The sequence below is a fragment of the Patagioenas fasciata genome, chromosome 3 (genome assembly GCF_037038585.1).
Source record: "Patagioenas fasciata isolate bPatFas1 chromosome 3, bPatFas1.hap1, whole genome shotgun sequence".
Taxonomy (NCBI): domain Eukaryota; kingdom Metazoa; phylum Chordata; class Aves; order Columbiformes; family Columbidae; genus Patagioenas; species Patagioenas fasciata.
This window is the reverse complement of record NC_092522.1, coordinates 102,519,639-102,545,324: the sequence shown is the minus strand read 5'-3', so window position 1 is coordinate 102,545,324 and position 25,686 is coordinate 102,519,639. Positions and strand designations below refer to the sequence as shown.

The following is a 25,686-nucleotide window of genomic DNA, read 5'->3' as shown; positions in this document are numbered from 1 at the left end:
AAGCTATATAACATTTTACTTTTCTATAACACAATAAATATATCTGACCTGTTTCCTACATGAAATATATTGAACTATGATGTGAAACTACTCTGCAAAGAAACTTGACTAGTAGAAATATCTTCACTGGCTGAGCTGAAACATAACAATTCTCTCTTATTCAGAGACAGCATGCTATTGTTTCAATGCGTAGTATTTTTATGCAAAGGGGCAAACAAAGGCTTTCAACTCATTATACGTTTAAATTTGTTGAGCTAATTGCTGAAAAGATATGAGTGCACATATGCCTATTTAGTCAGACACAGTCGCAGTGTGGAGAAGGGAGAGGGAAGCTTCCCAGAGACAGTCATGTGATGTAATTAAGAAAAAATATAACAAGTGCTGTATGTTGGCTGTACCTAACGACATTTAAATGTTGAGATTGTTTAGACTTTTAAAATATTTTACTTTTTAAGTTCTGAAATTTAAATAATGGAGCACATGGATAAATGTATTCCTCTATGAAATCAGAAAATTTAAAATGTGCATAGGTATCAGGTCAATAAATCACGCTATTTCGAACATACAAATTCTTTACCAGCATATTGACAATCTCCATTATTAGCATAAAAGAATGCATTACATTAAAGGTTATAGTGAAAGAAGCTAATACATTACTTAATCCATAAACTGACTGAGATTAATAGCAGACACTGATTGTAAATCTGTGGATGATAATTGAGCATAATAATAAGACCTGGTTAAAGACTCTGAAACATGCTCTCATGAAATAAAAATAGAGCATAAGAAGCAGAGTTATGCAATTAATATAAAATTTATACTCAACCTGGAATTTTTTGTTTTGTTAGTTTGTTAATTTAGGAGGGAGAAAAATAACGCGGTATTACACACTTAACCCTTTTTACACTTTTCACTAAGACTCTGTTGTTTGAAACTGTTTAATAAAGGATTGTGACATAGATGGAAATTTGATCTTACCTACTACTGCCTGCTAATATAGAAAAATGCAATACACTTAACCAGTTAAGGTATATAAGCATGATGTTATGTTCCTCAAGTCCATGTGTATTTTCTAGATGGAAAATGGGTTCTGTCTGCCACCCCAACCATTATACAAAACTCAGGCAAAGAAGCTCTTCATTAATAAAAACTATTTTAAAACGGTTGCAGTAATTATCAGTAACTCAGAATTCCTCTTCCTATTCCGTCAATACCTTACTGATAATACTATTTATTCCTTAAAGTATAAGTCAAGGATAATGAAACTTAGAAATGCCTGCTGTAGAGCTTCCCTGAACAATACACTCTAAAAAGGTCAGATAACAATGTAGGAAATTTTCCTTATCTGAAAACGAGTGATAATTTTTTGCACTGGAAATTAGGTGACTGATATTTGCCCATCCACAAAACCAACCAGCAGAGTATGGCACTACAAACAGAATCATTCATGCAATATCATGGCGAAATTCCCTGACAATTTTCCACAGAACCAAATAGTTTTAACATATGAAAATATTCACATAAAATATGAAATATATTTATTGCCTGTACTCCAAAAGCACACACCTAAATAATTTGTCTGAATTATAGTGCATAGAAATAAAATATAAAAAGAGAACTTACTATATATGAAATAGATGAAAGAGAAAAAAGTTAGAGTAAAATAAAAAGAGCAAAGTTTTCCTGGAATTACTTATTTTGTTCCTTATTTTCTTTCCAAACATTACACTATACATAATGATTTCCTCGAATGCACGTCTAATTGTGAGCGTCCTAAAAAAGCCTCATTCCACTAATTTCTTTCAGTACAAATTTTATCAAATCTCCAAGCAGTAACAAAGTTTTATATTGATATTGGTTGTGCAATTACATTTATAAGCTAGTTGTGCATTTGTAAAAAACTGAATTAAGGTTTACTAAGTAATATACCTGTATACAAAAAGACAACTGCCATCTGAGCAACTGAAATATGGTTTTGAAAGTATTTTTCTACTGGTCTCAGGAGGAAAGAAGTATCTCCTTCCAAACAACATAATAATGAAGAACTTAAAGCTTTACTGCTCATTTGAGCATCAATACAAATTAAGGTTGTAAACTTGACATTTTTAGTGGCTTTCAGGGGCTGATATTCTTCAAGAATTCTTAATAACTTCAAATTACATAAAATGCTCAGGATTATATCACTGTGTCACCAGATTTCTTTTATAACACTGTCATGAACTAAAGGATAGGCTAATGAAATAACTTCGTTAGTTTATTTAACCATGTAAAGGCAGGAATAAAAAGTGAGTTCTAAACAGACTATGAAACAGATGTTGTTATACTGGTTACCAAGAAATCTGCAAGTCAAAAGATTAAATATTTTAATCAGACTGACAAGTTTACAGGCTTTAACGGGAGAAAAATCTCAGGATTAATATAATTCTGAAACATTTATGTCAGAAAGTTCAAGCTGACTGTCATCTGCTTCTATGTCAGTGTGGTACAGCTGATGGGAACACAAGCATGGGAGCAGCCTAATGATCAGCTGCTTGCATGATCCACCTTGGACCTTTACAGCCTTAACACTCCTATTTTTAGATGTGGCACATCCATCAGATGAGAAACAAACAAACAACAACAAAAACAAACCTGAAAACTACCTTAATAATAGCCTAAATCTGTTATCTTTTACTCTGAATAAATATCCTTTTTTTGTTTGTTTGTTTGCGAAACAAAATTTGAAAAGTCTCTCTTTAACACAGCCCTTTCTATACAAGTGACTACATTCAAAGTATTCACTGGGAAACATTAAGTGGTCTTTATCATAAAATCTCAGCTGTGAAATACGTAGTGTCACTAATTTCTCTGTGTCTATGATAGAAGACGACACATTTTAACAACATTAGCTATTTTGCTTTCTCCAATGAACATGTGTGGAGTGACACCTGGTCATTCAGGCTTCAGTAAGGTAAACTGTCATAGATTATAATGGAAAGAGTATTTCAGTATAGATCCTTTGATATAGTTAGGTGTGGTATTACAATATATCTCTTTCATCAAGGAAAGAACAATTTAAATTTCTGTCCTGTTCACAGAAATTTCAGGTGCTTTCAGATAATTCTTTCACAAATATATTGAACCATTCTCTTAGATGACTGGGGATCCATAACAGAGAATGAAGGAATTTCATATTCAGTCTATAGAAAAGCTTTTTAAGAAAAGTAAACTTAGGTGAAGATGATGCTTCAACATTTTTTTTATAGTATGGTTCAATAGCTTGCTGTTTTAGCAATAATAATATGGTTCTAATATGGTTTAAAAAGTTTAACATCAAAGCAAAGGTTGCCTGTAGCATCTTGCATTTTACTTATTAATAATGTACTTACGTATAGGTAATGCTTAAATTATATTTGTTTTTATAATACATGACAATTGATCATGACTTATACAAAAAATATCAAGGAAGCTATTGTATTTCCTAACACAGTAGCTGTTTATCAGCTTTAACAAGTTAACAATCTAATCTCAACATTAGTCTTAGCATCTGTGTTTCCATAGCTCACCTTCTGCTTCATACAGGTACAGTGCTATTCCTCTGTATTCAGAACTATTACTAGTAACTCTTTCCTCAGGACCAATGTCTGAAATCTTTCTTGTGGATTCAACTCCTAGAGAGTTGCATTGTACAGTCCAAGATGTCTGACTAATTAGGCAGACTACAGAAATTTTTGTTAAAGTAAATATCAATTGTATTCAAAATGAAGATAGCACTACATATTTCTGACATTAAGATGTTTCTGAAGGTGAGACAAAGAGGCAAAAGAATGTGGAAAGAATAATTCCTTCCTTAATGACTTAGGCAAGCTGTAAACAGGATTAAATTAACTACTCGTATACAACATCTGTGATGCATATCAGTTCATTTACAGACATCATTTCATGACATTTTCAGGTGGGCTTACTAATGTAGGATAGGTAAACTGCATCATCAAAATGCTTCTGTATTTCCTAATTAAAGTGAGACAAAGCTCACCTAAAGTAACTATTTTCTATAAACTATAATCTGTCTATGCCACTTTGGAAATACTAAAATCGATTGTACTGTAATAGACACAAAGTCAAGATTCAGTCAGTCAGTTGTAAAATATTGTCCAAGAGGGTGCAGATTCATGTTCTAATCCTGAGTAAAGCTCAGACTTTATGGTAAAAAAAATTCAAATAAGGATTCCCGTTACTTTCACTCCATAGACCATGTATAATCCATCAAAGCTTGCAATTTGCTTTCTTTTTTTAGCTAACTGCAATCCCAAAACCAGTATCTTTGAGGTCACCTGTCACAATCCATTAACTTTCTCATAATTAAAATGAGATGCTACTTTTGGACTGGTCCTTTGACTGTTAAACAAAAAGGAAGCAGAATTGTTGAGGTATCTTGTGACAGGATAGAGGTTACAATTTTACACTTCACCTAAAGCAGGAAATATGTTGAGAGCACAGATGGATAAAAGTTTTGTCAACAGTAAAAGAAGATGAGAAAATTATGATAAAGCTAATAAGAACACTGAGGTGAAACAGAGAAAAAAAGCTATAATTCACCTTCATATTAGGACCTTTACTACATTTCTGAGATTGTAAACATTTCACATTTTACAATTCTGGAATTAATTTCTAAAACTACAAAAACACAGAAGGACTCACAATTGGTTGCAAAACAAGGCTGAAAGCCAGAACACAACCATGAAATGATAACAATGTACTTCATAACAGAGACGCCAGTGCTACTGCAAAATTCAGAGTGTATACTTCAGGTGTTTTCAGAAAGTCCCCAGAAGAAAGAGGTTGAACTTCATAAATGAAATAAAATGTCTTTGACAAGTTAGACAAATATAGAAATGAAAACAGATGCCTTCAGGTTAGGAGTACCAGAAAAAGAAATTATAGCATAAAAATAACTCAGCAGATTGATTTAAATTTTTGAACTTTTTCATACACGTACGATGAGATAAAGTTCATAACTTTGGATTGAGAAAAAATGCAAAGTGTCAGATACATATCTTGTGCCAATGTTTTCTTTCCGCTTTATGTAAGTCACAAATGGATTCTATGCAACCTATTTAAATGGAATTGCTGGAGCACCTGCCCTACAAAGACAGGCTGAGAGAATCTGGGTTGTTCAGCCTGGAGAAGTGATGGCTCCAGGGGGACCTTCCAGTACCTACAGGGGACCTACAAGGACTCTTGGTAGGGACTTTTTACAAGGGTATGTAGTGACAGGAAAAGGGCTAATGCCTTTAAACTGAAAGAAGGTAGATTCAGATTAGATACTAGGAAGAGATTCTTTCTTGTGAGGGTTATGAGGCACTGGAACTGGCTGCCCAGAGAAGTTGTGGATGCCACATCGCTGGAAGTACTCAAGGCCAGGTTGGATGGATCTTTGAGCAACCTGATCTATTGGAAGGCATCCCTTGCCCACGGTAAGGAGGTTGGAATTAGATGACCTTTAAGGTCCCTTCCAACACAAATCATTCTATGATTCTATGCTTACATGCATACATACTAGCAGATATCAGGTATTTTTACTAGAATGAATTACCTTCAGCAACTATCAAACTGAAGCTCACTGTCAAGAAAAACTGAAGATGCTTGTGTTGCTAAGGTTCTCATCTCTTTGAGACAGAAGCAATGCAAATGAGGCTAGGGTAATTTAGGTAACTTTTTTTTTTTTATTAAATTTCAACAATCTTATACATCATCTTAATTTCCACAGTCATATACAATGTATATGTTCTGTTGTTTTTGTTACACACTAATTTTGACTTAGGTCTATGAAAATTCTTGGTGAGACATGAAGACACATTTTGTAACTAATTCAATAAAGTCTGAGAAAACTAATGATAGCTTTCAAATAATATCAAATAGAAGGAATTACAGAGGTTAGCAGAATGTAACATTTAAAATTTTTGAAATATGATATAAACTTGCAGTTTGAATTGACCTTCAAGCAAAAACTATCCAAACTATAACTTTAATTCTTACTTCAGATTATTTTAGTTATTTTGTGGGTATTTGCAAAGCAATATCTCCATTAACCTTTAATTAACAAAAGAGACAGTATCAAAACTCTAAATTTGTGAGAGCACTAAATGCATAGGTAAAATAAATTTGTTGGAATGTAATGAAGGAGGTTACAACATGAGTTTAAAACAGATAATTTAGTTCGTACCTTGATAAACAGCTTTGAATCCTGGTGAACCAATGCTGTCATCAGACTGTAAATGAAGCCACATCTGGTTGCTCATGCTTACAATAAGATCAGGAACACTAGATCCAGTGAGTCTGTATGTAGGAGAAATTGTAAAGTCATTTGCAGAGGCATAAATTACTACTACTAATAATAAAAACTACAGCCTTTTAAAATATTATTATAATATTTAGGTCTATTTCCAATTTATTGCTCTTGTGTTCTTATCAGCTGTTTTTGATAAAATTAACTATTTTCTATGGATTAAAATGATGTGAAGTCTCAGAGAGCAAAACAGAACAAAAACAATAAAACATACAGATTGAATTATTGCATTCCAGTTAATAATAATTAAAAAATATTAATGAAGCTGTTCCTACCTAAAGCTTTCTTCAAGTAATTAAGCTATTAGAGATGTGAGGGACTGAATAAGTTGAAAATTTCCACTTGTTTAAATTTGAATTTCTTTTTTTTAGCCATGCTTTTTGAAAGTGTAGGAAGTGGGTTAACATGCATTACAGCACATATATTCAGAATAACCTACTAGAACCTCAGCTACTCCATTCAAGTAACTCACAATGATGTCTTAACTTTAAGGAAAACCTGCTATTTCTCATAGAGTAAAGTGTATGTATAGATACGTACACTTCAATATAACACATAAAAGGCAAGCTGGTGAATCCCAGCATAAAACCCTAGACCTTCTCAGTAATATCCTTTGTACATCTATAATTCTGGTATTGATATGCAAAGATCAGTGTGTCAAAATGTTTAAGAAAATAAATACATCTTTTGAGATTACTTCTTAATGGTGAAAAATGTCTACCATGTAATTAAGTTCTAGTACTGTATCTGAACAACTGTTCACATTTTGGTGATAGCAATACAGTCTTTCAAAAGGTAGTGGAAAAAGTAGCATATAAAAAGTGGCTGCAGAATATTGTATCTCTGTTTAAGCTGGTGTCAGACACAAAATCAGAAAACATCAAGAAAAGAGGACATCTGCCTTGAATTCCACATAAAGCTCCAAGTATCAGGAGCTTTGGGGATGGAAGGTACAGGTACTGCACTAACCGTAGTTGATGTAAGGAAATCATAATGACTTTTTCTTGCTAATTTATGTAGACTCTGTTTTCTCAAATGACTCTGTTTATAAACACAGATAAGATGAACTCTAAAATTCTTAGTCTTGTATGGGATACTTTTACTGCATGTAAATGTTTGTGTAGCATGTAAACAAAATACTTTTTTTCAAGCAAATAAGAATGACAACAAAACAGAATAAGATGTAATCACATCACACAACCAGATATTTTTCATCATAAAAATTATCCAATAGATGTGTTTGGGTTTTTTAAACTTGTTCCCAGTGAAATGATAACTACACGTTAACACTAGCCATCTGTCTGACCCTCAGTTTTCTTCCTAATATAATTTCAATTGACTAATTGATATTAACTAAATTTGTCAGAAGAAGAGGATAACAAAGATATCTAAATTCCCAGATGCTTAATGAAAATTGTCAATTTGATAACAGACAGACTCAAGTTGAAGAACTCATCCTTCAGTTTATTGTCATCTCCCTTCAAAATGCTAATGGCCTATCCATAGACAGTAGATATAAATGAGCCAAAATACATGACATTGATTGTTCAGGTTTACATCTAGGGGATATAGGGAGGGAGTCAAGATTTGGAAGGGAAAGGAAAGAGAAAAGGCAAGGGAGAAAACAAAAAGGAAGCCAAAATTGCAGAAATCAATACGTAAGGTTTTTTTTGTTGTCAGTTTTTTTTTTCCACAGAGATGCCAAATAGGGTAGATCAGTTGTTTAGGGAACTGGGGTCTGTCTGATAACATGTGTTGTTGCTGACTCCGCTTCAGTCTGTAACCATCTCAAGATCAGATTGTTTGCAAGTTCAGGAACAGGGACTTGGAGACCAGTCATTCAGGTAGATTGGCTAGTGCTAAATTCATTTCATGTGGAGATGCACAATCCTACGTTCTCTCTGTATGAATAAAGTTAAAAATGTTGAGGCAATTGATACAACTGATGAAGTCAAACTCAAGTGAAACTTCTCAGTACTCCGAACAAACTCACAGGTCAGAAAAGACAACTGTGAGAGAAACAAACATTTTCTACCAGTTTTCTCTCTGATCTTACTTATCCAAATGAAACCAGAGACAGGCTTTTAAGAATGGTGTCCAGGACCAGAAATGCTGTTTGCTTCTTTATAGTATAGGTCACATAAGCAGCACAAAATGGTCTCAGTAAATTCTTGAATTCAATATGTTGATGGCACAAGCATGGCACCAAAATACCAGTATGTACGAAGCATGGTCATAAAAATAATAATACATTAATAGTAAAAATATAGAAAATACATTACTAAAGAGATATGTGTTGATTTCCTAAAATATTTTATTGCTGTTTTAAACAAATAAATGAGAAAAAACATTTCTGTCAGTTGTGATGTTGACAATGAGGGTGACTTGTATATGAAAGAGGCTGAGGTCTGAATTTTAGGTTTGAGATGTAATTTTCAGGGGCCTGAAATAAGTTTTTAAAATATATAACAACTATGCTGTTGTTATGCTTTAATTTCCTTTAATGATTTCATGAAACAAAACTTCCAGTGTTCACTTTTCACTTATGTATATGTGTACAAATACTGCCACTACAATATCTATTTCCTCCTAATGGTAACTACTCAATAAACTTTAATTTGAAAATAAAGTAACCATTTAAATTGAAACTCCGCATAAATGTGAGAAAGTTTTGAGCCCTTTCTGAATTTTCTTTGCTTTTTCTTATTCTTATACTGTGTACAATATTTAAAATGTGTTTTGGAGGCATTAGAACAATAAAGTAAGCTGAATGAAGCACAGCATGCAAAAGCCAATAAATAGGCCTTTGTGACATTAAACTACTGTATAAAACAAAAATTTATTTTAAAATTAAATCATGAATATTTCTTAAGTTTTCAATCTGTGAACATATTTTCCTTCTTTGTGGTAAATTGCTTTTAGTTGTTTGCATGGGTTTTCTTATCCTTTTAAAGAAATAGTTCAACTGTATTGTTCTGTCGTTCAAATATGTCAAGTCACTATGCTATTTGTATGCTTAGTTGCAACCATATAACAAACTAAAGCTCAGAAGGTTCGACTGTATAAGGTGTGATAACCAGTAAATGTCACTAAAAATCCCTAATTGTATTTTTCTTTTAATACTACTGATGTCAGCTACCTAGCTAATCGTGGAGGAAAGAATTCAACATATTATTGAAAAAACAAATTAAATACCAAAACCTACTTTCTCTCCTCCTAGATTTTACAACTTGTAAAAAAATTATAAGGAAGAATTTTTTAAATCATGTGAAATCAAATAAGTTACTAGGAAGTCAGACTCAATAATGTTGGAGATAGATTAGAAAAGCAGCCTGTTTTTTTACCAGTTATGGAAGAGTAGGTTGTTTTCCAAGTCGCCAGTTTCCAGACTGTGTGTGAATAGAAGAAAAGGGTTTCCTAAAAAAAACATTTCTCCATCGTGGACAGTTCTCTGTGTATTGAAATAGCTGACAGAAGCAGCTGGAATTGGACCACTAATTTGTAATTTTTTCTTTGTATAGGGAAAACAAACAAACAAATTTTCTATGTAAGAAAAGCTAAAAGATTCATGTTTTAAGGGAATAATTTCAAAAAAGGAAATTCAATTTTAATGTAACTGCTGCAAGACAAATACTTATCACAGCATTTGAAGGTAAAGAGACTTTCTAAAGCAAGGTGTTAGCTAAATTTACAAGAAATTAAGAACCTAAAACAGAGCACTGCAGAAAACATCCTGACTCATAATTTTCACCTTGCACATAGTTATCACCAGTGAGTTATTTTGTAAGGGTAGTCACTAGATTCTAGCCAAACTCTGTTAAATGTGAGAAATAAGTGAAGTCAAAACGTAATAGCCTAAACTTATTAAATTTCAGTAAGCTGTAATGCTGTACTTCCAAAGCTAACCATCTCAGCATACATATCCCATAAAATAATATTGCTAAATGTTCAATAAGTAAGGCTTGCAGATGAAGCAATTGCTAAAAATAATAAAACAGATGGGTGTATCCCTCTTTAAGCATTGTATGATAAGTTTTTCTAAAAGTCTACTATAAGTACTAAAATTAGACTGCTTTAATAAACTAAAACGAAACATGTTCCCTCTCAAAATGCCAACTACACTGCCATAGAAATGCATTCAATTGATTTGAAATAATTTGTTCTTCATCAAAATATGTAATTACTTGTAACATCTCAGTGCTATTTTACATGAACTTGGACGACTTTTACTAATTATTTTTCTAATGTCTTCTAAAAATTAAATTTGGGCTGGATAGTCTACACTACTTTTTTTTTTTTTTTTTTTTTTTCGTATTCCACCCTACCTGTGGTACTACAGCTTTGAGGTTACACAGATAATTGCTAATGGTTGAGAGTTTGGACACTATAGTAAGCTTATGCTAGGACCGATCCTTTGTATATTGCGACCCTTGTCAACTCCTTCAATCTTCTTCCCATCAAGTATTTAAAGGCTCCTTGCCTACTGACCTGCCATTAGAGAGCCTCCAGAGTTCATTGGATGACTGGCTTATCAAGATCCTGGCATAACTGAGCTCATTGGAAAGTTTGAGTTACTAAGTTTACAATAAAGTGCCCAGAGGTATCTACTGCCTTGAAAGCTCTAGTGGCTGACAGATGGAAAATTTTGCCTGGGGTTCAGGCATGTGTGTTCAGGCATGACAATTTTATATGAAGGGGAATGATTCAAATCACTCAGAAATTAGGTTTGAATTTAGAAATGTATTTATTTTTGCATACTTAGTTCAAACTAACTTGTAAAAGCTACGAAGCTTTAGAATCAAATGTATGAGTTTCTACAGTGATATTTTGTAGAATTTCTACAGAAATGCTGCCATCTAAGCTGCCAACAGAAACTTGCTCAGCATAAGAAAAGCTATATTACTTTTTAAGAGATTCTGATAAACTATAAATTAAATCTAGCCAGAAAAGTCTCTGCTGAAAGCTGCTTGATTCCCCTGAGAAGAATAAGAAACTACAAGGTGCTGCTTAAACCTCATTAAATACGATAGAAGTTATTAAAACCAACTAAGAGAACATTTTGGTAAGAAAATCACTTTGACATTTAGTTATGAGCTTTCTTATGATAATGCAGGCTACAAATGATCCTAGTGTTCTATGAAGAAAATTACGTTGCATCCACAGACAACCTTTCTCAAATGGAAGCTAAAGGAAGCATAGCTGTGATGCAGTTAAAATACAATGTATTTCATAATGCATGATACAATCCAGTATTTAATGCCTGCAAAAACAGTGTTGCAATAGAAGTTCAGATTAATTACTAATTATTGTGACATTGTAGTCTCATACTTGGGCCTCCTGTATTTCCACTGTAATGAAGTTATTAATCATTTACTTTCTCAAATTATTTTCAGGGTAGTGTTAATGTGTGAAGCATTGCAACCGAAAAGGAAGTTGAAATTAATTGCATAGGCCTCATTTTTGTCAAAGATATAATTTACAGTAAACATGGAAAAGCCAACACTGAACTGTAATGCTAAGTGATAGGCTGTAGGGTAATAAAACAGTTGCTATTCAAAAATCATACTGAAGGGCTAGAACTACTGCATGCCTCTAGTGAGAACATTGTACTAGTGCTAGAAATGCTAATGATAGATTCTGAAATAGATATATTACACAGAGATCTTCAAAATGTTATTAAAGTGAAAAAAGATTATAAGAGCTGATGTGACTATGGAAGCCTGCCTACCTAAAATACAAAAATTAGCAATTAACATGAGATAAAACTATTTTAGACTTCTAAAAATTTTATCTTTTAGGCAGTCATGGAAAATAAATATAGAGTATGTAGTCACAGGCTAAATGCCTTCAAATGGAGAAGTAAAAAAAAAAAAATAAATGTGACTGTTACATGATAAGTAATTTTAGAAAGGCAAATTTTAATACATGAAGTACTCACAGTGTAACAAACAGAATGAACAATTCAGGATGTCAAATTTACTAAGTTCAGAAACTTAACTCTGAAGGAGTTTTGGCATCCCTGTAAGCCAAAATGTATCCCAACACAAAAAGAAAATTTGTGAACACATTGTCAGTCACAAGCAGTTAAATTATCATCCCCAGAAAGATTATTTATTTAATTGGTCTGCAAACTACAAGAAAAAATAATCATGCTTCCAGTTCAAGTCTTTTTATGTTAACTTAAAGTTTAAAGCTCTTAAAACAGGATTTTATTCTTATTTTCTTTTTCGGGTACCCAGAACATGGAATGCAATTTACCGAGTATCACCTAGTTGCTATTCCAACACAAGAAATGTGAGTCCCGCAAATAATCAATCATTTTCCAGTCTTTGCCTTTAAGACAAATTAAAGTAGGAGTACCTAGTTCAATGTACTTTGATATCACAGTTCAGAAAGTAGCCATTAATAAATACTATACATTCATAAGCAAATAAGTGAAATGAAGATATCATCCTCAGACTTGTCAGCCTAAAAATATTCTAAACAATTAAAAATAAATGTTATGGGTGTTAGATGACCTCTACTGTTCTAATTATGTAAAATAAACATTCCAATAATGAAATGTATTGTAAAAATTCAATATAAAATTATGATGGATTCTTTTTATCAAATGTGTTCAATAATGTCTTTCACTAGTAGATGTCTGTGCAAAATCAAGCAATGTTATGAAAAAAATGCTGCTACTTTCTCTTATTTAATCATTGCTGATACATTACACTTGTAATTTTGCTTTGTATTCTCCAATAAGGATTCATATGTTAACTTAACCCTCTGAAAGATATGACTAAAATATCTTGTGATGACAAGCGCCTATTATGAAGGAAGGAAAATGAGCATATGCAACCAAAATGAGATGGTTAAGGTAGATGAGATTAATCAATCTGTACAAGATTCTATTCTTTCCATTAGCTCAGACAGTGTTAAAGACCTTTATTTTAAGATTAGCTGGCCAGTTTGGAATTTTCCTTCAAATTTGTGTAAGTTGCTACACTTTCTATATGTTACATTACGTTATATTATGTTTATTATTTATATTAATCCATGAAGCATGTTTAGCTTTACTGAACAATGGCCATGTGCATTCATGACATTTTTTTTTTCACATATGCAATTTTAAGTATAAAAGTTTTGAAATTAAGAAATGGGTTATTTATTTTACACAAGTAGTATTTTCTGTTTGCTGAAATCTAAGCCTTTTAAAAATTCCTTTACTTGTTTGTGAATACAATTGCAGCTATAAGAATTCTACTTGTTTCTTAAAAGAAGCTTTTTTGCTTTCAAAAAAATTTCTAATCTCAGCTGTCTGAAGTTTTTAGTCTAAAAAGTTTAAAAACTTAAAAAGTTTAAAAAATAAAAAGTTTAAAGCCTACAAGATGCTACTAAGGATCTGGGGTGAATTTTGTAATGAACAATTTTCTTTGACAGTAGTTAGATTTTAATTTTACATTATGTAAACAAATTACAGATATTAAAATTACTAACTAAAATGCAATATTCCATGACCCAAAAGAAACAGCATATGACAACACATTTCCAAGGAAAATTATTGAAGTTGTGTACTTACACATACAACACTGTTCTGGTATCACCAACTTTCCCAGCATCTCCAACAGTAAGAGTATCATAGCCTCTTTCCAATTCAAACTCTTCAAAAGCAAGCTTTATGACCTAACAAAATTAAATGAGTCAGTTATTTCAGAAGTCACCCACTAGTCTTAAAAACAAAAATTATTTTGCTACCATAAGTCAACTCATGAAGCACTCACTCATTATTTCAGTTAGTCTTATTTGTTTAGAGAAAGATATCTATAGAGTAAAAGCAGAAATGGAGAAACTTCTGTATTTTCTAATACCAAGAGCAAAAAGTATTTGCCTTAGTGTTTTAGAGGTACCATATACTAAAGATGTTAATCAACTCTAACTGGTGGTAATTGTTCCTATTATTGAAATGTTATTATAAACAGCAATAAAAACTTTAAAAAAAAACATATATATATATAAATGACATAGCATAATACTGGAAGCATATGAAATTAAAACCTTCTTGTCTGTTGAATTATACAATAATAAGATGGCAGGTTTGAACTATCAATGAATAAGAAGGTGGATGATGCTGGTGCACAGAAATACAAAAGCAGAAATTTCCATACATAAATTATTAACAATAAGTTATGATTTTACTCAATGTCTAATAATGAATTGTCCAGAAAATTAGAATATAACTGTCAGAATTGTTTGAAAAAGTATTTATAATTTTTTGAAACTGTAATTCTAGAAGATAAAAGAAAGTATGAAAATGGGTTTAGTTTTGTACAGATAAACACTTATAAAAAAAGAACTTTTCAGAGTTTTGTGTTGGTGAGAAGTAATTGCAGATTATATGTGCATATACATATGTACACTGCATCTTTTTGTAGTTTGATACCAAGGTTTATGCAGACAACTTGATAAAAAACGCAGTCACTAATTTTCTACGAAATATTTTGTTTTATCTTTATACTAAATTTTGCAGACACTCCTGGGGAGATTTTCACACAACTTCAGCCGTTGCTTCTGTTTTGTGGCTAAAAACAATACTTGGGTCACATTTAGGCTTTCTGCATCAGCCATATTATGCTGCTATTTTGGCAGTGACGTGAAAAACAATGGTTTCCATCCACTTAAGGTTATTTCTACAGGCTCTTCAAGGCAGAATTAATCTCATCTAATTTTTAGCCCTGTAAAAGGCAGCTAATTGTTTATATGTCCTCAATATTAAAAAAAAAGAAAGTCAGCAAGTCTCATTTATCTGTGTTGGAATGGAAGCAGTCTAGGTCCATCAGCTTCAGAGAGGAACTTACAAGACTAGATGAGGCTTACATTGAACCGCTGCCTCAGTTTCTAGTCCAAAGAAGAGTCTGTTTTTAATAAGATACCCATTAACCTAAGACAACATATGGCCTCTTGCTCTAAAATCATGTTGTGTTATTCATACCTTGCTTTGCATCTCTGCTATTTGTACGTTTATGTTTTCTAAAGCATGCCAAAATTGACTCCAGAACTAAGACCCCCTGTGTACTTTAAAATTGAGTTAAAATATACAAGGGTGTCATTATAAGGTGAAAGAGTGGGAGGTTTAAAGAAAAGCTAAATGCTCCTAGGATATCTATAACTATGAAGAACATTGTCAACACAAATATCTGTGTACTTATTTTGGCAATAGGTTAGAGATTTTGTTTTGTGATCTAATACAGGTCCTTTAAAGCCTATTTTGCAGACCTGCCAGATTTTTAGATAAAGTTTACTGCATTATCTACATTATATTTCAATAATCACAAGCATTTCAGACAATATGTTGTAGATATTATTATATACCTTTCCATGTGGTCCTGATGTATCATCTAGTATTTCTAGATTATAACAGTGGTTAACATGCAAAATTTCTTTGCTAAATCAAAACTAATAAAGCAAAATAAAAGCAAGAAAAATATGTAGAAGCATAAAAGCAGAGTTGTTTCTGGCAATAAAAATAACTACATACATGAGAATTTTAATGCATTTTTTTATGTGTGTGTGGGGAAACCTGACAGAATATTCCATAAGAAAATATGATAATGTATTATTTAAATACGCTCCATTTTGTTAGACTCTTTTACATTGCAAATTAAAAACAAATGTGAATGCTCACCTCTTTAATAATAAAATAAGTTACAAAAAACAAAACAAAAAAAAGGATCTAAACCAGAAATGAAAGATTAAAGATCTCATTAAGCTTATAGGAAACATCAAAATAAAAGTTTTTTTACATGAAATACAGTATGTGTGAAGAAATATCAGACACTACTAAAAAAAATCTTGATCTTCACTTCCATGTTAATTGTTATTCTATACAAACACATAGAGTGTGCTGGAAAGACATTCAAATGTTTGAGAGTTAAGAAGTCGAGTATCACGTTTATGGTTGGACTCGATGATCCTCTTCCAACTGAAAAGAGTCTACGATTCTATGATGCTAAGTCTAACTTATTTCCTTTAATCTGATTCATAAAACCTAAACTTTACCATGCAAACAATAAGCAACCAGTCTAATCACAGCTCCTTCTACAGTCAGTCAACAGAAAACGGCACCCAGAACACAAGTCACGTGACCTGCCTTAAGGTAGAGTAAACTGCCGTTTAGAGTTGTCCCTTCTATTGACTACATGGGGAGTATGGATAACCATTGCAGACTAATGCTTACATAGATATTTTTAGACAAAAGTAGTTCATCTGTAAATAAAAGTTCTGAATCATCAGAAGGATTGTTAAGATTTGTTAGATGGAGGGAGGGTTTGTTGATTTATTGGTGAGAAAGAGTGTAAGACAGTTTTGTATGGATATACAGATGAATAAAGCATGGGTAAAACTTAAAAAAGCAGATCTGAGATGCTTCTCCAGATTCAATGCTGGTTTGCAATTAAAAAAAAAAAAAAAAGCCAGTAATACTAATCTGATCAGTATAATTAAATATGTTTACTCTGAACTGATTAAATAATGAACTAGTTTTCATTAAGAAAAATCAGAAACACAAAAATTACTTCCAAATCTATTATATTTGTTTCTGGATGATCAATTATGTTTCTTACAGAAGCATGATCCTGTTTGCTTTCTGAAATGACTGAGACAAAATTCCCTTATAAGCAGTTCAGAATTATTATTTATGATGAGATAAACAGACTGCGAAGAAAAAAAAAAAAAAAAAAGCTTAAAAACATGAGACACCTAAGGAGGTACCTAATGGAATCTCTGCAAGTGAATTTTCTTTCATAATTAGTTTTTCCTTAGAAGCATTTTCCTTTATCTTAGCTACTCCCACACTTTATACTTCTGCTGGCATAATTGCTATAGCAAGTAATGGGAAAAGGTAGCACCACAGTTGTACTAACAGAAATTCCTTCATGGACATTCTTCCTGAGGGAAGGAGCAGGGAACATGGCAAGGTGACATTTCCAAAATGTCTAGGTGTACACATCCTTTTCAGTACTAATAAGACCTATTTTATTATCTCATATATGAGAGAAATTTATGCTTTCAATATAGTAAATAGAAGTAAAAAGTGATACCAGTTAATTTTAATTTTGTTTTAAGATGCAAGTAGAAAAGACATGCACCCATAAGATTCTAACTCGAATGTTATTTTTGCATGAACATGTTGGGTAAAGCCTGTATTTCATGCATTCTATAGCTATGAAACTAATCTTGAAGATAGTTTCTTTCAGTACGAACACTGTGTCAACAGTAGCAGAAAGGTCCATAACCACCTGTTTTCTCTGAGAAATAGAGAACTTCGGCTGCTTGGTTTCTTGTTATTATGGCAAAATAGTTCCAAGGACACAATCTTTCATTTATAAGGGTGACAAATCTTGGCATCACACTGTATTGTGCAACCAAGCAATTCAAGTGAATACTGGAAAGCCTCCAGAGGTTTAGGGAGATGCCTGAATATTTATAGAAGCAAATGCCTTAGAAAAATATAACCTATCAGAGGAATTAATTTGCTAGAAATGCATACAATCTCAGAGTTCATATACTGTTTAATGCTATTCAGAATATAAAATGGAAAAGTCTGAGCCATACTGAGCCAAGTTAGAAACTCTGATAAAGTAGGTATGTTATCATAACTGTGTTAATGGGAGATCATATTTATGGAAATGAACATTTAAAGGAAAAGTAAAGAATAATCCAGGATATATTTTATCCTTATTTGGGTTGAACTCAGATGCTCACACTCAGATACCTTCTATCATTTAAGATGCCTTTACATCCTGTCTGGCCTCTAACTGCCTCTCTGGAAGGTTACAGATTTTCCTGTTTTGTATCTGTCAGCTTTGCATGGACATTTTGAGTACCTGAGCATCTCATACAGTAATAGACTCCTGAGGATGACCAAATGAATTGTATCCTTGTGTCCTGAAATGTTTGAAGTTATGAGGAGGACCCTACTTCATAGAGAAAATCTCTTAATTAAAATGTTAAGACATATAAAGTGCTTATTTTTATTTATACATTAAAGTTTCTTATGTACATGATGAAAATGAATGATCTATGCCTGAATGCATATTCTTGTAATAAAAGTGTAGTAATATTACACGGACATTGCATTGTCATAACACCAAGGTTTTATGTAACTCTGGACAGTTTTTAGATTATATTATATACAATAAAGAAAAGTAAATATATTGAGATTAACTTCGTTTTGAATAAAAAAATGCAAAGAAGTTTGTTCTGTGTTTAAATTATTAACAGGAAAAAATATTAATATTAAATTTTGCATTCATATTTCTAGATTAGTTTAAACGAACTGAAAGTTGCATTTTCTCCTTTTCTTCCTACTGTGTTTTTAAAACATATAACTACATGGCTTGTTGGCCCAAGTGTACATTTGAAATAAATTTTTTTAAATGTTTTCTAAATAATTCCCTGTATTACTCTAGTAAACCACAATTCAAGACTGAAATTCTAGCCCTGTTGAAGTAAATAGAATACATAAGGATTTTCATGTTGAAATATCTTCCTGTTACTTCATCTAATACCTCAGTTGATTAAAATAGTTTAAATGATTACTTCAAGAATAGATTAACTTTCAGAAGTTTATGTCATACCTGTTTGTGTTTCATCTCATAAAATGATGTTTTTTTTTCCAATGAATGCTGATAATATTCTAAATATAATAAAATTTAAGTTACCTTCATAAAATAAATGAAAATTTTAGCCAAAAAGAGAAAAATATCTTCTTATTTTGGAGAGATTTGAACTACCTACAATCTAGGAAGTAGCAAAAATGCTAGCATGTGACACCAAACTTCGTCATTTACTGGCCATGAGTAATAACAATTGGATCTGCGAACTGCAGTCCATGGGAAGGTCCCACATCCAAGTTGTTTATAAAGGACTGTATCCCATGAGAATGGTCCCACACAGGAGCAGGAGAAAAGCATGAAGAAGAGAGAGAGACAGGAGCTCTTAATGAACTAACTGTACCCCCCATTCCTCATCCTCTGCACTATTTGCTGAGGTAGGATGCAGAAGAGTCAGGCCTGAGAAAAAGTTTTTATTGTTGTTTTTCACCATCTTACTCTGTTTTTAATTGGCAATAAATTCATCTTCCCCCAGTTGAGTCTATTTTGCCTGTGAGAGTAATTGGTAACCAATCTCCCCATCCTTATCGGGACACATTAGCTTTTTTGTCTTATTTTCTCGCCCTGTCCTGATGAGGAGAAGGCGTGACAAAGCAGCTTGGTGGGTACAAAGTAGCCTGTCAAGGTGAACCCAGCACAACCATTTAGGAGAATTCTCTTAACGTTGTAAATTAAAACATCGAAATTACCTTCATTAAGGTATTTGCATTGAACTACATTAAATATTAATATTCTATGAGTGATCATGCTGTGAAAACAAAATAATTTATCCCAAAAGACATAAGAATAATGACAGTGATGATGACAACATACATTTTGAGCTTTGTTCAGGAATGCTTCTCATAGTTTAAATTTCCAAAAATAAGAAGTACAACACAAAAACTTATTACATATTTAATCTTTTTGGTAAAAAACAAAACAAAACAAAACAAAACAAAACAAAACATAAAAATCTACCTACCTCAGCTTTAAAACCTAGCCTCCCACACCTGAATGTACTTTCTTAAAGCCTACACTTATTTTGAAAATGTCCCTTATATATCAGTGATAATTAACATATTTATTTTCATCCAATACTATTCCATGCCATGAAATTTATCTGTGGTAAGAGAAAGTGATAAATAAGATTAACTTTATGGATTACAGGCTTGGTTCTTATATCATTTACTTTGGTTTTCATCTTTGCATCTGTAAGCGCTTGAGTAGAGATATTTTTGACCTATATTGGTAAAAAAGTGATACCAGAACCAGTGAAGATAATGTTTGGTCATTAGTCTCAAAGCCATTTGGCAATCTGCTCAAATATGCAAGTAGTAGATCCCTGTAAGAACACATTAAGGCACAAGCCATTGTTTGGATCTAATTTGAATTATATGTGGGTAAACAGAACGGTTTCTGTCAGTTTGCTTAGGTATCATCTATAATGAATATACCATGAGGAAATTCTGTAAAAACTCCATTAAGATGTAAAGAGAATTGTAGAAAAGGGTAGCTGCAGCTTTCCTTTGTAGTACTATGTGACTTACTTTTAAATCATAGTGGATAGCATATAAATGATTTACTCCAGAAAAACTATTTTTATTTTACTTAATGGCAAATATTAAATAAAGTAACAGGGAAAAAAAAAAAAAAAAGAGTACATTTACAGATAAGTTTCAAAGACCTTTAGACCAGTTTTGAAAAAGATAGTGTGCAATTGCCTTTCTTGAAAAAAATCTTGTTCATCTAGAAACATGAAGATACTGGCTAGAAACTTAAATACAGAAATACAGTGTAAAACATTCATCAGACAATCTGGGCCAGTAAGACTGAGTGAAATGAGAAAAACATTCTTTTTGTCAACTTAAAGTTCAACATTTGCTTTAGTATCACAGGAAATGGTATTTTTACGTGGCAGGATTTTTTTCAATAAACATTTCACAATACAGATGTGACATAATAAAGGGGATTTACTCTGCTTATATAACTGCCCACTAATAATTTTTTAAAAGAAAAATGCAAAGTTCTTTATGAATTACTAATCTAGGTAACAATACTAAAAAATAAATTCATTTGAGACTACCCTAATGTTATTAATTCTAAATATGGATCTCTAATGTCATTTCCAAATGATTTTATTTTCTCTTTATCACTATCAGTGTCTATTTGGTAGACATTTTTATTAGTTAAAGAAAAAAATTTCCTGAATTACAACTATGGATACACTGAGCCTCCATAAAAAGGTTATAGTTAGGTTTAAATAGTTTGATTTATCCTAATGATTTCAATAACAGCTTTAGAAACATATTAATTCTTTAAGGATTTTTCATATTACTTTGCATAAAAATATATTTGAATCTGGTGACCATCTGGCAGCTGTGACTAATTTTGTCATTTTGTTATTAATTTTTGGGGTTTTTTAGATAAAATTAAGCATTTTTTTCTAAGGAAGATACATCACAGTAATATACATCACAGAGAAAAAAAGTGTGTAATGATAGCATAAAATATTTCTTACTTTTCTAATATGATCCATATTTTTCTGTATGATCTAGTTATGCAAGCATATATCAACTTTGATTCTATTAGAACTAACTGTCCACTGTTATAGAACACTATTCAGAAGTGCCACTATCAAAATATTTGTTGCAGGATTTTCTCTTTGTTTCAGGGTTTCTGTACAGAACAGCATTTTTCCATTTTTATTAAAAACATTTTTCATTTTATGATTGCAACGATAATCCAAAAATGTGAACCAAGGGCAAATATGATTATGTAGAAAGTCTCAGAAAATGGCATGTGATGATTAATTCTGCCCATTATGTCTCACCAGGGACCTTCGGACTGTGATATTAGCATTTTCCCACAGCACCAAAAATGTTGTACTTTTCTTAGAGAAATCAATGTTCTGAATGTCAATAACACTCATTATCTTTTTTTTTTTTCTTTTTTTTTTTTTTTTTTTCTGCCTCTTGGCTTCATTGTATCTGATTCAGACCATACCACTCTGTAACTGTCAATAGAAGGTAAATTCAGTGAATTACCGGGTATATATAGACTGATCAGTTTTCTACCTCAAATAGAGGCATTAGGATTTGGCTCACAAACAGGAAGCAGAAACTTAAGATTTCCTCAAGCCTTTAGAATTTAGAAGGTAAATTTCTAAAGCTAACTGTAGGTTCTCTGAATTCTAATGCATGCAGAACAGTGGAGGAAAAAAATTAGCTGCATCATTTTGACAGTTTTCAGCTGCTAACATACACAGAGCTCCATAAAGAACACAGTAATTATACTAATACTAATAAGGCATTACTGCCTTTAATGTTGAAAGATATTACTGGATACTTACTACTGCAAATTTCATATAAGTGTCTTATTCAAGAAGAAAAAGAAATAATGGGATTTCTTGAAGGTGCACTGAATTATTTTTCAAAATGAGACGTAGCTATTCATGATAAAACAATATGTTGTAGCAACACTATAAGGATCAAAAAATACTACGCAATTATTTGATCCCTATATGACAAAACTGTCTAACAGTGAATTGAAAAGAGAAGTTGAAGAGAATAATTAAATATTTAAACCTTATCTCTAAATATTACTCACGTTTGTCATATCATTTTGAAAATAACTTCATCTTATTATTATTTGGGTTTTGGAAGATAAAATAATTTAAATATCACTATAATGGCTTTCTAGAAAAAAAAACAAAACAAAACAGAAACAAACCAACCACACAAATAAAAAAAGGATGTTAAAGATAATATTGATTTTTAAACACTCATTTCTTAACTGTTTGAACAAGAAGACTACCAGCCCCATTAAGTCCAAATTCTAGTAGCAAACCCTAATTAGTGGGCATAGTGCCATATTTTAATTGTAAAGTGTTTTTTAAACATTGTATAAAATACTTTTTTGGCCCTTATTTTGTAAAATTCTGTCTGTATAATCAATTACCTTTTGGAATCATGATTAGCAATGTACAGGGCTTAAAAGAAAAGTTGTAAGTTCTTTAAAATTGTCTATAATCACACTATTACAGTTAAGGTGAGACAAAGACAAGTTTGATAATTCTTATGTTGGTAGGAATAGAAATTCATGTCTAGTACCTGAGAAATAGGTGAAATACATGTATGAACACATAAAATATTCCCAATTTTGAAATAACTTTGCTAATCAGAGAATCATTTAAGTTGTAAATGAACATTAGAAGTCATCTAGTCCAACCCGTGACTCTCAGTAGATACAACTAGATTATAAAGTTTATCATATTTCAAATGCTTGTACTAAATGATCATAAATCTGGTGGTATAACAAAGATACCATCTCCCTCATTATTTTACCACATTATTGTAAATCCAATTCAGGAATTGTGTTTTGACTGGCCTAATTAAAAGAACATGAATTGAAAGTAATTATGCTGAAAACAAGTGCCATAAAAAAATGTTTCAAATGTGAGGTTGTTATAGAACTTTATACAATAAATTTTCAGTGAATATCTTTGAAACAGAAATCAGAAGTGGAAAAGGAAACACGCAATCAAGCAAAAATGACCAAACAAGTGTTTCTTAATTGTACACAAACCAGACACGTCCAAAAGATCTGCAGCATGATTCTTTTGCCTCATTTTTATAGAAAAAAAAATATTTTAAATTATTTTTTAGACCTTGTTGCAGAAATCAGTAACAAGGATGTAATTCAGTATAAATCTAAATAGTTGGCCAGTATAATTTGAAAGTGGTAAAATCCAAACATTGCCTGAAGATACAGGATCTGTGAGAGGCCTATAGTTTTCTGAAGCAGCAGCTGGAGGCCTGGTAGAAACCTGTGATGACATACCTGAAATGAACTAAACATAGATGTTTACTCATTCGTGTCTAGAGTGCTTCATGTATCTAATATCTCACTGCAGTAAATATAGCTAATTTATTCATCTGACTTGAAGCTAGGTGGCTGCCTCTGGACTATTAACTATATATGTTTAACCATTACATGAATCACACCTGGGCAGTCCATTTTTAAAAATGACAAGATGAATGCATTGTTAATCTATACATTGGATCTCAAGTGCAAAACATACCATCAGTCTCATACCTCCATTTGCTCTTGATGGAACCAAACTGTGCAGAAAGAACAAGTGCAATTAACAATGACTTTCTGCAGAGTTCAGTAGTACAGTGTTTGTGGAGTGGCTGAACATTTACCTTAGAATCATTAGAACCTTTTTGCTCGCTTCAAGTGGAAGTAGTTATTGCTTGATTTACTAGATTTTATTTATTTATTTTTTTTTTATTTAAACAGTCATTATAGAAGATGGATGATCTAGAACAATAATTGAACATGTTGTTTCATGAAAAAAATGAACTTTTATACAAGGTAAGAGCAGAAAGGTTACTGATTCTATAGGGTTAATAACTGGCTAATATAGAAAAAAAAATATTAGCATTTAGAGTTATAAACAGGGACTTGCACATATGTAATGGCACGCATGCACTACCTGCTTCTGAGAAATACTATGAGGCAAATATAATCTGCCAGTAAGTCTGTTTAAAATAAGGGAGGGAAAAAAACCTGACCTAATTAGAGAGAAAAACAATGCAGACATCAAGGTGTTCAAAATATCCATGTGACAATTATAAAGAACGATCATTCAGGAAGCTATTAACTTGACCGTTGATAACACAGAACATTAATAAGAATTATGTGTAGCTTTGTGAAAGATGGAATTGAAATGTGACACACATATTCTACCTGTGTCCATACTCTGCATGAGATTCTTCTTTCACTTGGAAAAAAAACAAACAAACAACCAAACCAAACAAAACAAACAAAAAAATCAAAGAACACCAAGCAACAAACAACAACATGAAAATAACACAAAATCTTAAACGGACTTTTTTAAACATTTGCTTACCCAGGGACCCAATTTGATCTGACATGTACAAAGTGTCTGCAAATGTCAGCCTTCTCTACATGTCATGGTAGTTGTACCAGAAGATTAAAAATACATTCATATCAAAGCTTTGATCAAGGGTGCACTTCTGAAAGAATCTCCAGTCATTTCCTCTTACTGTGCTTTGGTTTCATAGAATCATAGAATGTCCTGAGTTCGAAAGGACCCACAACTATTTAGTTTAAATTTCTCTTTGGGGGAATAGATATATCTATCTATCTATTTATTTAGATAGATAGATAGATATACACATACAGCACATGTTTAGCTACCATAAATCTGGGCAAGGAGTATGAAACAAACCTGAAGCAACATTATTTCTTTTGCTTTATTTGCATTTATGACATGGAAAGGTGATGGAACAACTTATCCTTGGTGCCATCTCAAGGTATATCAAGAATAAGAGGGTCATTAGGGTCAGTCAACATGGCTTCACCAAGGGGAAGTCATGCTTAACCAACCTCATAGCCTTTTATGAAGACATAATCAGGTGGATAGATGATAGCAAAGCAGTGGATGTGGTCTACCTTGATTTCAGTAAGGCATTTGACACAGTCTCCCATGGCATCCTCGGAGCTAAACATAGGAGTGTGGACTGGACAATCAGGTAGTGAGGTGAACTGTGAACTGGCTGAAGAAAAGAAGCCAGAGAGTTGTGGTCAATGGGGCAGAGTCTAGCTGGAGGCCTGTATCTAGTGGAGTCCCTCAAAGGTCAGTACTGGGAGTACTACTATTCAATATATTAATCAACGACCTGCATCAGGGAATAG

At 32.2% G+C, this 25,686-nt stretch overlaps 1 protein-coding gene across 2 annotated transcripts in view; it reads right to left on the bottom strand.

Annotated features, from left to right (window-relative positions):
* Positions 1 to 25,686, bottom strand: part of CSMD1 (CUB and Sushi multiple domains 1) — a 1,060,719-nt gene that overhangs the window by 295,267 nt on the left and 739,766 nt on the right. For both annotated transcript variants that reach the window (XM_065834358.2, XM_071807004.1), the window contains exons 11-12: positions 13,893 to 13,996; positions 6,206 to 6,318 (exon numbers count right to left, since the gene is read on the bottom strand). In XM_065834358.2, coding sequence (XP_065690430.2) covers positions 6,206 to 6,318; positions 13,893 to 13,996 — 217 coding nt within the window. The remainder of the gene's footprint in view (positions 1 to 6,205; positions 6,319 to 13,892; positions 13,997 to 25,686) is intronic.